This window comes from Oncorhynchus keta, chromosome 4 (assembly GCF_023373465.1).
Source record: "Oncorhynchus keta strain PuntledgeMale-10-30-2019 chromosome 4, Oket_V2, whole genome shotgun sequence".
Lineage (NCBI taxonomy): Eukaryota > Metazoa > Chordata > Actinopteri > Salmoniformes > Salmonidae > Oncorhynchus > Oncorhynchus keta.
Genome location: NC_068424.1, coordinates 64041904 through 64056535, shown reverse-complemented (window position 1 = coordinate 64056535; position 14632 = coordinate 64041904). Strand labels below are relative to the sequence as shown.

Sequence of the window (14632 nt, the reverse complement as noted above, 5' to 3'; positions counted from 1 at the left end):
ATGACTTCATGGATTCTCATATGATTAAGCATACACACCAGTAGCCTTGTCATTTTGCTAATATATCGATCTTTTTAAAGCTTTGTACTGAAGGACGACTGCTACTACTGTGGTCAACTTGGTTCTATTCTACACTCAAACACAAGGTGGCAGTGTTCAAAATTAGGACCCATTGGTATCCAACGTTCTTTATGAAAAAGTGCTTCCGGCGTCAACCTTCCTCTTTTCGTCTGGATCGGATTGTCGTCATGGTATGAAACTCAATCACTAATAGACTTTTAAAAAACTATCAACTGTAATCTTCAAACTATACATTAACTTGTTACATTTGAAAGTACCCAATGTGTGAATGCAATGGTTAGGGACATGTATATGCCATTATTAATGATTTTATCTGTATATCCCCCCGCAAAAGTTGCCTATATACAAAACGCGAGCGAATGGCTACGGTGATTGTATCGCTAACTACCTAGCTAGTTAATGGCAGTCTCTTATTGAAATTGCCATTCTTACTGTGTACTTGGCAGTATAATGGTGTTAACATTTTATAAATGCATCCTTGCCAAATACCTTTCAAAGTTGTAATCATAGCAAATGCATTATAACTACCAAGTAGTGCTGCCCAATGTTGCGTGCTATCAAGGAGATCCTGTTGTGTAACGATGGAGCTAGCTGCTCACACCAAAGCCTTTGGCAAATGGATTGTTGGTAGAGGTGTTTATACAACTTTTTGAGTCAACAACACTAAACGTATGTACATGTAGTCGTTGGAACAAAAATGCCACATAGATGGTGAAAAGGCTCTTGGCCTACCTGAGAAACACTTGACTTGAGTAGCTATCTTGTATCAGTGATCATCACCTAAATTCAGCTGCGCGATTGATTTTTTTTCTTGAGCGGATGGTCGGAGGGCCAGAACATAATTACTAATAATTTGTCAACTGCAAATTGACCTTAAGAAGCTTAATATAATAAAACAGAATAATTATAAACCTTGCTTACATTTGTATACAATCACATACTGTATGTCTCTGTTATGCGTGGGAATACTTTGGAACAGATTTCCACAATTAAAATCACTTGGAGCAGATTTTCTGGTGTTGTATATAAAATAATGTAGGAAAAAGCTGCTTGTATTAAAAGCTGTTTTTTAAATTAAAAATATGAATTTCAGCACCACGCGGAAAGGACGCAGTTGTATAGTACAAATATAGGTTCTGGTAAGCGTTTTCAGAATTGACATTTTTACAGATATCGACTGCTGGTGATTCAGGGAAATTGCATGACCAGATATCCAAACTCCACTCTTCCTCGATATGCGAAGGGAGTTAGTGTTCCTCGGCTAGTAGCCCCCTAGGTTGAATGGTAGTGACCTGACCCCCATGCTGGATATTTGCTGTGAAGCCCAGAGACTCAATTTGAATGATAAGGTGAATGCACCAATTTGTAAGTCGCTCTGGATAAGAGCGTCTGCTAAATGACTTAAATGTAAATGTAAGAGGTACTTGAAATATACCAGACTGCAGCACTTTGTCCGTATACATTCTAAATCTGTGATTCAGGTGAACGTGCCGAAGACACGCAGGACCTACTGCAAGAAGTGCAAGAGACACCAGCTTCACAAAGTTACCCAGTACAAGAAGGGAAAGGATTCCCTCTACGCACAGGGTGAGTTTCTGTCTCAATATGAGCATTGGCAGATGTGATGAACATATGACGTAGTATGGACAGCTATGTGTTACAAATTAAATAAATGATGTACGATCTGTGTTTTAGGTAAGAGGAGATATGACAGAAAGCAGTCCGGTTACGGTGGACAGACCAAGCCTATTTTCCGCAAAAAGGTAAGCTTGCAAAGCTTTGTGTGTACTGGATACGTTACCAAAAGGTATCTTATATCAGTGGTATACTTCTATCCTTGAGGAACCCAAACAGTACAGTTAAGTAGTCCTGGGGGTCTGGGGCAACATACAGTTGAAGTCAGAAGATTACATACACTTAGCTTGGAGTCATTAAAACTTGTTTTTCAACCACTTTACAAATTTCTTGTTAACAAACTATAGTTTTGCCAAGTCGGTTAGGACATCTACTTTGTGCATGACACAAGTCATTTTTCCAACAATTGTTTACAGACAGATTATTTCACTTATAATCACAATTTCAGTGGGTCAGAAGTTTTACATACACTAAGTTGACTGTGTCTTTAAACAGCTTGTAAAATTCCAGAAAATGATGTCATGGTTTTAGAAGCTTCTGATTGGCTAATTGACATCATTGATGTCATTTGATTCAACTGGAGCTGTACCTGTGGATGTATTTCAAGGCGGACTTTCAAACTCAATGCCTCTGCTTTACATCATGGGAAAATCAAAAGAAATCAGGCAAGACCTCAGGATTTTTTTTTTTTTGTAGACCACAAGTTTGGTTCATCCTTGGGAGCAATTTCCAAACGACTGAAGGTACCACGTTCATCTGTACAAACAATAGTTTGCAATTATAAACACCATGGGACCATGTAGCCGTCATACCGCTCAGGAAGGAGACGTGTTCTGTCTCCTCAAGATTAACGTACTTTCCTGCGAAAGATGAAAATCAATCCCAGAACAACAGCAAAGGACCTTGTGAAGATGTGGTAGGAAACAGGTAAAAAATATCTATATCCACAGTAAAACAAGTCCTATATCGACATAACCTGAAAGGCCACTCAGCAAGGAAGAAGCCACTGCTCCAAAACCGCCGTTAAAAAGCCAGACTACGGTTTGCAACTGCACATGGGGACAAAGACCGTACTTTTTGGAGAAATGTCCTCTGGTCTGATGAAACAAAAATATAACTCTTTGGCCGTAATGACCATCGTTATGTTTGGAGGAAAAAGGGGGAGGCTTGCAAGGCCAAGAACACCATCTCAACCGTGAAGCACGGGGGTGGCAGCATCATGTTGTGGGGATGCTTTGCTGCAAGAGGAACTGGTGCACTTCACAACATAGATGGCATCATGAGGATAGGAAAAGTATGTGGATATATTGAGGCAACATCTCAAGACATCAGTCATGAAGTTAAAGCTTGGTGGCAAATGGGTCTTCCAAATGGACAATGACCCCAAGCATACTTCCTAAATTCAAGTCAAGGTATTGGAGTAGCTATCACAAAGCCCTGACCTCAATCCTATAGAAAATTTGTGGGCAGAACCTGAAAAGGCGTGTGCGAGCAAGGAGGCCTACAAACCCGACTCAGTTACACCAGCTCTGTCAGGAGAAATGGGCCAAAATTCATCCAACTTATTGTGGGAAGCTTGTGGAAGGCTACCTGAAACGTTTGACCCAAGTTAAATGCTACAAAATACTAATTGAGTTTATGTAAACTTCTGACCCACTGGGAATGTGATGAAAGCTGAAATAAATAGTTCTCTCTATTATTATTATTCTGACATTTCACATTTTAAAAATAAAGTGGTGATCCTAACTGACCTAAGACAGGGAATTGTTTTAGGATTAAATGTCAGGAATTGTGAAACTGAGTTTAAATGTATTTGGCTAAGGTGTATGTAAACTTCGACTTCAACTGTACATGTACTGTTGATTACTCAAGGAAAGGAGTTGAACCACTGATATACCTTACAAATGTGTACTATTTGTGCAGGCCATTGTCAGCGAGGCTTGGCCTGTAGTGGCTTTGTCCTTTCCTAAGGTGTCTGCTAGAGAAAACTGAGATGGTTTGAGGCCCTGCTGTGTCTCTTCCGTGGCAAGGTTATAGGTAAACCTCAGACAACTTGATTAATGAACACTTTATTTCTCCTTTACTTCTGCACCTACATAAAATACAGTATTGACAAATCTTTTTACACTCCAGAAAATGAAAAGGTGTTAAGGGGTAGAATTTTAAGCTCTGAAATTGAGAAACACAGGCAACGCTCTGATTGTCCACCCCTCTTCCATATTTTGCCCTCAAACGCCCTCTCATGGATTAGAAAGGAATGGGTGGAAACTTCCTCTAGTCATTTAATGCATGAAGGGGAGTGAACGAGAACACACTTCAAGAGAGGGGTAGATCATCAGTATGCCGCTGCCTTGTGTCATGTGTGCATGGATCCTGGGCCGTGGTAACATTGGATTCTCTCCTCAGGCCAAGACCACAAAGAAGATCGTGTTGAGGCTGGAGTGTGTGGAGCCCAACTGCAGGGCCAAAAGAATGGTGCCCATCAAGAGATGCAAGCACTTTGAGCTGGGAGGTGACAAGAAGAGAAAGGTAAGCACGAACTCGAGCCATGTAGTGCAACACAGATGTTCCTGGCCCGTGTTTATTCTGCATGTGGGTTGGGTTGTGTATTTGTTCCACAGCCATGAAAAGCAATGTGTGTATGTACAGTGCATTTGGAAAGTAAGGGTCTGAATACTTATGGTAATGTGATATTTCAATATGAATCCATTTTAGAATAAGAATAAAGTAAATGGGTCTGAATGTACTATACCAGGGGTATTCAACTCTTACCCTACAAGGTCCAGAGCCTGCTGTTTTTTTATGCTCTGCCTGATCATTAATTGCACCCACCTGGTGTCTCGGGTCTAAAGCTATCCTTGGTTCGAAGGGAACAATGTAAACATGTAGTGGAACTGGCTTCAAGGTCTAGAGTTGCCTTTGAGGGGTCTATGGTTTCTGGACATCTAAATGACGTTTAGTGTTATCGGTGACATTTGACAATGTTCAACTATCCTTGATACACCTTGGAGCTCTTCCACTTTAAATCGTTGCTCTATAGAACATTTAGTCAATTACAAAAATGCATGCTTCCTCTGAACTCAGGGGTTGTTAGACAGCCTGGAGAGGAATTGACAATAGCAGTCTTGAAGGCCCTCTCTGGCCAAACGTGTGCGGCTATTGAATTGTTTGAATTTTAGATATGCCCTAATGAATGTTAACAAGTTGTCGATGTGATTGGATTCAGAAGGGGTGTTTTGTATTTTTCATTGTGGAAAGGTGAATAGTTTCAATGTGCTGGTTGAATATCTGAGCTGCCTTATAACCTTGTTTTTGTCTCCTTTCAGGGCCAGGTCATCCAGTTCTAGGCTGTGGGTCAATCTATTGGATAGACTTATCCCCCCCCCCAATAAATGTATTAAAATTGTACCAGATGTCTCATCTCTCCTTAACTGTACCTTGGTGGTAATCACAAGAGTGATGGCAATTACAGCTGGTGGATATGAAGATGTAAATTCTGGAATGACCAATTACAACTTCACCTTTCCAAGAGTGGTTGAAACACATCAGTATAAACACACTAGCGAATAACCATGCCTGAATCGTATCCCCATGGGCTTAGTACAACAGTCTCACCCAATCAGAACCGAATGATGTATATAAACCCTAGAATGCTGACGCTATGTATTGGCCATTGAGGCTTTGAAGACACTGATCGGCCATATTGGCACTCCTTGTAGGAGCAGTCCTCCATAGGAATGAATGGACTGTGTTTCAAGGTCAATTGCATGTATTTAATATTTGTTATCCTTACATTATCAAATTATACTTTAGGAATGTTTGTATACATTGTTTAGCTCACATTTAAAAATGTAATGTAAATGCATTTCTATAACTTCAAATATTTTTACAATGGTGGGGTCCAATATCTAGTGTGTGTACGTATATTGAAGTGATAAGAACCCCAAAATAAGGTTAAAGGGGTACGGTGAGATTTTGGGATTAAAGCTCTTGTTCTACTTAACCAGAGTCAGATGAACATGGATACACATTTTTCCTGTAGTTTGAAGGAAGTTGGCAGTTTTGCCAGCCAATGCTAACTAGGGTAGAGCAAAGAAAGCTTTAAAACAATCATTTCGATATCAGTCCTTGCCTGTGGAAATTTGTGGACACCCAGCATCATAAGTTTGATACATTGCATTATTTTATGGCCGGTTATGACACAAGGCAAAACATTCCATTACACCATATAGCGTACTTGTCAATAGTATATACTACAATTTTCTAAAATTGACCAAATTAAATTGCAATTGCACACACATTGATGTCAGACATGCACCGACCAACACTTACTGATGACTGGAATGAATGCAGGACAAAGACACCCTCTTGACATAAGGGCATATATTATGGTCAGACACTAAGTGGTAATGTTTTTCCAGCCCCATCCCTAAGCTTACCAAAAGTGACAGGTTGATAGCTTTGGTTGTTTGAATTCCAGATTGCCACTAAGTAAATGTGAACATTTCCAAACATTGTCACAAAGTAACATTTATTTCAAATCAGAAAAAATTGTTACAGTACTACTGATTTTTGATGTCTGAACATTCAGGTGTCTGCCATCCAGAAAATCTTGTGACCAGATCAATTAGCATACAAAACATGGACAATTACTAACACATTCCACACTTAGAATAATGAAAGATTTCAAATAATTCAAGGGAAGCACACCAACTAAATAACCTATTCAAAGGTGAGCATATACATGGCTCTTTGGTAAATAAGCACACTATCTAGAATAATCATAATAAGCAACATAACTTGCTGTGAATTAAAGTGCTCATAAATCCTGTGCATTTCAAATCAGTGCTGGGTGAGGGCCAGGGCCCACAAGCTTGTCTGCTAGCTACACCATACTAAAGAACTGTTCACGTTGGGCATGTCCTTCCATAATTGCCATTGGGTGTTGAAGTCACACTTAAATGGGGGTGACAGTCAGCAGTGCTGTGCCAGAAGGGTTGACCACCACCACAAGTTTACTGAGGAGGGTCTGGACCCCCAGCTCCTTGTAGCTGGGCAGGACCTGAGTGACATTACACTGGGGGTGGCAGATCTTCCAGCTAGGCAGTGTGGCCAGGGTGAGGGGGAAGCGTCGGGGTCCACCGATCTCCTGCTTGTTCATCACTGCCAGAGCCAACCGGCCACCAGACAGGTGTCTTTCCCACACCTCGAAACTGTCCACCTGTCAATCAAGAGTCAGGTTAGTTTCAACAGCCTGATTTCAGATTATTAACTGGGTGGTTCGAGCCCTGAATGCTGATTGGTTGAAAGCTGTGGTATATCAGACCGTATACCACGGGTATTACAAAACATGTATTTTTACTGCTCTAATTACATTCGTAACCAGTCTATTATAGCAATAAGGCACCTTGGGGGTTTGATATACGGCCAATATACCATGGCTAAGGGCTGTTCTTAGGCAGGACGCAATGCGGAGTACATTTAAACTCAGTTTTTCACATTTCCTGACATTTAATCCTAGTAAAAATTCCGGCTCAAGTCAGTTACGATCACCATTTTATTTTAATGTGAAATGTCAGAATAATTTATTTCAGCTTTCATCCCAGTGGGTCAGAAATTTACACACACTCAATTAGTATTTGGTAGCATTGCCTTTAAATTGTTTAATGTGGGTCAAACGTTTCAGGTAGCCTTCTACAAGCTTCCCACAATAAGTTGGGTGAATTTTGGCCCATTCCTCCTGACAGAGCTGGGGTAACTAAGTCAGGTTTGTAGGCCTTGCTTGCACATGCTTTTTCAGTTCTGCCCACACATTTGATATAGGATTGAGGTCAGGGCTAGGTGATGGCCACTCCAATACCTTGACTGTTGCCCTTAAGACATTTTGCCACAACTTTGGAACTATGCTTGGGGTCATTGTCCATTTGGAAGACCCATTTGCGACCAAGCTAACTTCCTGACTGACGTCTTGAGATGTTGCTTCAATATATCCACATAATTTTCCTCCTCATGAAGACATCTATTTTGTGAAGTGCACCAGTCCCTCCTACAGCAAAGCACCCCCTCAACATAATGCTGCCACCCCTGTACTTCACGGTTGTGATGGTGTTCTTTGGCTTGCAAGCCTCCCCCTTTTACCTCCAAACATAACGATGGTCATTACAGCCAAACAGTTCCATTTTTGTTTCATCAGACCAGAGGACATTTCTCCAAAATGTACAATCTTTGTCCCCATGTGCAGTTGCAAACCATCTCCTGGCTTTTTTATGGCGGTTTTGGAGCAGTGGCTTCTTCCTTGCTGAGTGGCCTTTCAGGTTATGTCGACATAGGACTCATTTTACTGTGGATATAGATACTTCTGTACCCGTTTCCTCCAGCATCTTCACAAGGTCCTTTGCTGTTGTTCTGGGACTGATTTGCAGTTTTTGCACCAAAGTACATTCATCTCTAGGAGACAGAACGCGTCTCCTTCCTGAGTGGTATGACGGCTGCGTGGTCCCATGGTATTTATACTTGCGTACTATTGTTTGTAGATGAACTTGGTACCTTCAGGCATTTGGAAATTGCTCCCAAGGATGAACCAGACTTGTGGAGTTCTACAATTCTTTTCCTGAGGTATTGGCTGATTTCTTTAGATTTTTCCCATGACGTCAAGCAAAGAGGCACTGAGTTTGAAGGTAGGCCTTGAAATACAAGTACACCTCCAATTGACTCAAATGATGTTAATTAGCCTATCAGAAGATTTTCCAAGCACAGCCAACTTAGTGTATGTAAAGAAATTTGTGGAGTGGTTGAAAAACTAGTTAATGACTCCAACCGAGGTGCATGTAAACTTCCGACTTCAACTGTAACTACCACAACATAAGCTACAGATGATGATCAGTGATCAGTCTTGCATATGGCCAGTAGGTGGGGTATATACAAAGATCACTGAGAAGGGTCTCAAGCTGGGTTGGTTGGCTGACCGACCATGCAGCAAATCGATGTCATATCTATGTTAATATGGCAAAAACTCACTAAACAACTAACAATGTATTTGAGACACAAGTGTTAATTGTGCAAATGTATTCATGTTTTCAATGAACACAGGCTCAATATAGTTTATGTCAACAGTTGAAGCCAACCCCGTCTGTATTGTCCCATAGTGCGCCACGTGACTTGTGTTGCTAATCAACCAACCCAGCTATATGTGTTACCGGCATCGGTGGTGTTGATCATTGGGGAAAGTAAATATTTTGTGGCTACAGTTGAATGCAATATAGTTTCAGAGTTGTCAATTTATAGTGAATGCATTATGTTAGATGTCATTTCTTTGGAGTTTCAGGCTTTTTGAGTTTGATTAGGCTCTGTGATAGTGTAGCTGCATAAGGGTATTTGACCATTATTACACTGAATAAAAATATAAAACACAACATGCAACAAAGATTTGACTGTTACAGTTCATATAAAAGGAAATCAGTCAATTGAAATAAAATAAAAAATGGGCCCTAATCTATGGATTTCACATGACTGGGAATACAAATACACATCGGTTGGTCACATATACCCTTAAAAGTCAGTATCTGGTGTGACCACCATTTGCCTCATGCAGCGCAACACATCTCCTTCACATAGAGTTTTTCAGGCTGTTGATTGTGGCCTGTGGAATGTTGTCCTACTGCTCTTCAATGGCTGTGCGAATTTGCTGGATAATGGTGGAAACTGAAACACTGTTGTACACATCAAACCAGAGCATCCCAAAGATGCTCAATTGGTGACATGTCCGGTGAGTATGCAGGCCATTATCCGCTTCTAGGAATTGTGTACAAAGCCTAGCAACATGGGGCTGTACATTATGCTGAAACATGGTGATGGCAGCGGATGAATGACACAAGGGTTCTCAGGATCTCGTCATGGTGCCTCTATGCATTAAAATTGCCATCGATAATTGTCGGTAGCTTATGCCTGCCCATACTATAACCCCACTGTCACCATGGGGCACTCTGTTCACAACTTTGTTCACAACATTGACATCAGCAAACTGCTCTCCCACACAACGCCATACACGCCGTCTGCGCAGTTGAAACAGAGATTAATCCGTGAAGAGCACACACCTCCAGCGTGCCAGTGGCTATCGAAGGTGAGCATTTGTCCACATAGTCGCTTACGATGCCGAACTGCATTCAGGTGGTCAAGAGGACAACAAGCACGCAGATGAGCTACCCAGAGACTGTTTCTGACAGTTTGTGCAGAAATTCTTTGTGCAGAAATTCTTTGTGAAAACACAGTTTCATCAGCTGTCTCAGACGACGTGGCTGGTCTCAGACGATCTCCCAGGTAAAGAAGCCGGATGTGGAGGTCCTGGGCTAGTGTGGTTATACATGGTATGCGGTTGTGAGGCCGGTTGGATGTACTGCCAAATTCTCTAAAACGATGGAGGAGGATTATGGTAGGGAAATGAACATGCAATTCTCTGGCAACAGCTCTGGTGGACATTCCTGTAGACAGCCAAATGCAGCCTCCCTCAAAACTTTAGATATCTGTGGCATTGTGTTGTGTGACAAAACGGCACATTTTAGAGTGGCTTTTTATTGTCCCCATGCACAAGGTGCACCTGTGTACTGATATGCCACACCTGTCAGGAGGATGGATCTTGGCAAAGGAGAAATGCTCATTAACAGGGATGTAAACATATTTGGGCACAACATTTTAGACAAATAAGCGTTTTGTGCTTATGGACAATTTCTGGGATCTTTTATTTCAGCTCATGAAACCAACACTTTAAAATGTTGCGTTTAAATTTTTTTATATTTTGGTTCAGTGTTGTATTGAACTGTATTAGCACCGAGTAGTCACATTTAAAGTAGGGTTTGGTACTGCACAACAGAAGTTGCATATGCCCTGTTTGTTTTATGTGTGGCGGTAATTCTATTCTCCATTGTGCATTACAATGAAATATCCCTAGTGAGTGACAGAGTAGGTCGCAGCCCGTCTGGTGTTCAACCTTCCCAAGTTCTCTCACGTCACCCCGCTCCTCCGCTCTCTCCACTGGCTTCCAGTTGAAGCTCGCATCCGCTACAAGACCATGGTGCTCGCCTACGGAGCTGTGAGGGGAACGGCACCTCAGTACCTCCAGGCTCTGATCAGGCCCTACACCCAAACAAGGGCACTGCGTTCATCCACCTCTGGCCTGCTCGCCTCCCTACCACTGAGGAAGTACAGTTCCCGCTCAGCCCAGTCAAAACTGTTCGCTGCTCTGGCCCCCAATGGTGGAACAAACTCCCTCACGACGCCAGGACAGCGGAGTCAATCACCACCTTCCGGAGACACCTGAAACCCCACCTCTTCAAGGAATACCTAGGATAGGGTAAGTAAGGGTAGGTAATCCTTCTCCCCCAACAAGATTTAGATGCAAGTGGCTGTTCCACTGGTTGTCATAAGGTGTATGCACCAATTTGTAAGTCGCTCTGGATAAGAGCGTCTGCTAAATGACTTAAATGTAAATGTAAATGTAGGTGTACTACCTTGGCGGTGCGATAGCCCTGCCTGCCCAGTGGGTCCTGACTGATGGCGATGATCCTTGTGTTCTGCAGCAGCTGCTTGGACCGGGGGCAGATGTCTCTCAGGTCATTGGACATCAGCAGAGGGGAGGCCATGATGGCCCACAATGCCATCTGAGACTCCTGTTGGGCGTGACTCAGGCCAAAGTTTCCAATAACCAGCTGAGGAAGGAACAGCGTCAATGTCAATCAGACATACTATTCAGACAAAGTACATGGGTTATGGCAGGAACATCTGGTGTGAGTAAGGTGAAGAGTTGATGATTAATCATTACTCAGACTAGTTTTACTGAACGCCATTAACTAAGTAGCAGGATTGGATTGGTCAATTGAGGAAGTTCACTTAAACATTCCCCATAGAAAATAATGGGATGAATTGGCCCCAACCCCTTATCCATAGCGAAAAGTAGAACCGCCACAGTACCATGTCAGGGTCATTCCAGCCCCCAGGCCCAGCCGCTGGGACAATGACATCCTGATGGTCGGCAGTCCAGTCCAAGATGGTCTTCACACTGTCCCAGGAGTCATACACATCCGCAAAGTTGCGCCAGTGGTTACAGGCCTTCCGTATGGCAGCATAGTCTGGCTGTGAGTACATCATTGATATGGTGGGACACAATCAATGCAAAATGAATCATGAATGAATCCTCCTGACTAAGATGAAATCAATTCAGTTTCAGGTGTATTTAGCATTTTCATTAGCCAACGAACTGAAGAAATGCTAGGAATAAAGGCATTTACCACCTCACTCTTTCTTACCTGATGGTGTGGCCACTCATACAGTGGCCACTCACAGGAGTACAGGATACTTCTCCCAGTTTGGTTCAGTGCTATTGACATGTTTGTGTAACCTGGGGGGAAAAAAGGTCACACAGCAGTAATTATAGGGTTTCATGAAACGTAATTTCATCTGAAAGACTTTTGAGCTGTTGAATTAGTAGTTTTGTAGCATGACATTTAATACATAAATCACCTTCTCCCAGTAAAGTCCACTTCATGTAGCACCCATCAAATTTGAGCAGATCCACACCCCAATCAGCAAAGGTCTGAGCGTCAATGTCGTAGTATCCCATGCTCCCTGGAAAGCCTCCACATGTAAAGGTTCCCAAATCAGCATAGATCCCCAACTTGAGACCCTTGGAATGAACCTGTATAACCAAATCACAAATAACAATCTTACAATAAGGCTTTTAGAAAAGGTTTGTCCTGTAGGCCAAAATCCATGAACAAAGTGGACCCTTACAGTTGAAACCAGTAGATGGTGATGTTGTATTACCAAACCACATTTTCATGGCACTTCAGAGGGTTTTGAAACCTTTGGTAGTTTAGCACCATGGTAATAGCAATATTCCCTTTGTTTGCTCATAGTTATGTGTCACTCTTAGCAAAGTGGATGATCTAATTAGTAAACCAACTAACCTTACAGTCCCATTGGGTAGGTTATCACTCGAGGAAGGACATGTTTCTGTTTGTTGTGTTAAAGTGACACAGAGGGTGTGATAGAAAAGCACTGGGAACTAGAAAACATTGGAGTTAGAGCTGACATAAGCAGTGCATCACCAACTGTATGTGGATAATATAAGTTGTCCCTCAACAACTGGTTCATGTTCAGTAGACATAAAACCAAATAAAATGGCCCAAAAATGATTGTTTAAATAATAATTCTATAATGGAAAATTATTATTATTATATATAATTTTTTTACATGTGTGCCCTAATGAGCACGACCTCTGTAGCCTATACACTCACATCGTCGGCCAGTTTCTTGATGCCTCTGGGGAACCGCTTCGGGTCTGCCTGAAGGCGTCCCTTGGCGTCACGTTGGTGGCTGGGCCAACAGTCATCGATGCAGACATACTCGTAGCCAGCCTCCTTCCAGCCTTCCGTCACCATCACATCTGCCATCTGCATGTAGAGATTCTCACTAGCAGCACAGAGATCAGGGACAGACAGAGGAAACTATTAGCCAGTTCATATTGTGATATTAACTATGCTTCAATGTGTCAATGAAGTAACAGTGAACGTGTGAGGCCATTTATACCTGATGAATGTAGAACCATCCCACTTACCGCCTACTGTTACTCTACTTCCTTGCTATGAGTTTGAATTGAGCGGTCATCAAAATGGTCTAAGCTAGTTTAGTGGTGTCAATTAGGGTGGTTATACTTTGTGGAACGTTAAAACAGGAATCTGTTGCAAAAACGTCGTAAATAACAAGGCTGCCAACAAACAACGCATACATAGTTGTATAGCGGCAGAATAAGATTTTATTTCGAAAAATGTCTGTCCTCACTCTGGTAGACTATGGACAAACATTAATAATACGCTACGTGGTGAGTTGATGCCTATTTGGCAGCTAGTTAGCTAGGTGAATTGCTCATGCTACTTTGTATGCTTTTGTTGGCATCCTACTTTACGAAGTTTTTGGAACAGATTCCCGTTGGAACGTGCCACAAAACTATACCCATCCTGTCAATTGTGTTTCCCTTGCATTCTGTTTGATTGAGTCTGGAACATTTAAATGTATGTGTAGAGTTGAGGGTGAAGCCAGATGTCATACCTGATGCAATTATTGGGGTCCGTGTCACAGTCGACATTGCACATGAATCTCTCCCAATGCAGCCAACCCATTGTAGGCTTGAGCGCGAGACCATTGTCCAGAGATTTAACTGGACTGATAAAAGCACCGATTGTAAATAGCACCAGAACTACAGCACCCATTTTAGTTACTGGTTTCACTTGACTAACGAATAATCTTCATTAACAATGTGTGAATTGAAAGCACGTCTATTTCCTGATAGTGACACAAACTGTGTCTGCCTTACCGGAAGATTGACTGCAACACGGACCAGTAATATCATGATGCGCTGGAAACTAGCCAATCACGTTGCACCCGTGTCTGGATATAAACAAGGAAGCGCACCTGTGTCAAGTGTTTGCTTGATGACATGGATTGTAAATTCAATATTTTTGCCTGTAACGTCTTGTGATGTGCACCTGGCCATAACTCCATAATCTTTTTAGCTCGGTTTGAAAAAGAATGGGCTACAGGTCTGGCTGTAGCTTTTTTTGGGCCCTATGCGGGCAAGACAGTGATGGCAAAGAGAAAAATGCACTTCACATGTACATTTGTCATTTAGCAGAAGCTCTTATCCAGAGCGACTGGATAAGAGCATTCATCTTAAATAGCTAGGTGAGCTAGGTGAAACAACCACACAACACAGTTATAGTGAGTACAGTTTTCCTCAAAGTAGCTCTCAGCAAAGTCAGAGCTTGTACGGGGGAAAAAGTCAAGTGTGAATGTTAGTTCACGAAAGGCATATACTGTATACAGTACATTGAACAGTGTTCAATATTTATTTATTTTATTATTGAGG

The 14632-nt window shown here is 42.0% G+C and overlaps 2 protein-coding genes and 1 non-coding gene across 4 annotated transcripts; 2 read left to right on the top strand and 1 right to left on the bottom strand.

Moving 5' to 3' along the window:
* Positions 1-104: 104 nt before the first annotated feature.
* Positions 105-5124, top strand: LOC118380546 (60S ribosomal protein L36a-like). Of its 2 annotated transcripts, none has more exons than XM_035767539.2 (5): positions 105-251; positions 1563-1668; positions 1777-1844; positions 4123-4245; positions 5043-5124. In XM_035767539.2, the coding sequence occupies exons 1-5, from the start codon at positions 192-194 to the stop codon at positions 5061-5063; spliced, it is 378 nt and encodes a 125-aa protein (XP_035623432.1). In that variant the 5' UTR covers positions 105-191; the 3' UTR covers positions 5064-5124. The 2 variants fall into 2 exon arrangements, with proteins under 2 accessions (XP_035623432.1, XP_035623436.1); XM_035767543.1 differs by lacking the exon at positions 105-251 and adding an exon at positions 1368-1430.
* On the top strand, positions 3634-3770 carry LOC118384098 (small nucleolar RNA SNORA9). Its single transcript, XR_004825800.1, has one exon. It is a non-coding gene; the product is annotated as a small nucleolar RNA SNORA9 (small nucleolar RNA).
* A 1104-nt stretch (positions 5125-6228) lies between the features above and the next one.
* On the bottom strand, positions 6229-14089 carry gla (galactosidase, alpha). Its single transcript, XM_035767502.2, has 7 exons — positions 13816-14089; positions 13005-13179; positions 12229-12403; positions 12015-12106; positions 11680-11841; positions 11220-11417; positions 6229-6937 (listed from the first exon to the last, which is right to left on the bottom strand). The coding sequence occupies exons 1-7, from the start codon at positions 13974-13976 to the stop codon at positions 6674-6676; spliced, it is 1227 nt and encodes a 408-aa protein (XP_035623395.1). The 5' UTR covers positions 13977-14089; the 3' UTR covers positions 6229-6673.
* Between the last annotated feature and the right edge of the window lie 543 nt (positions 14090-14632).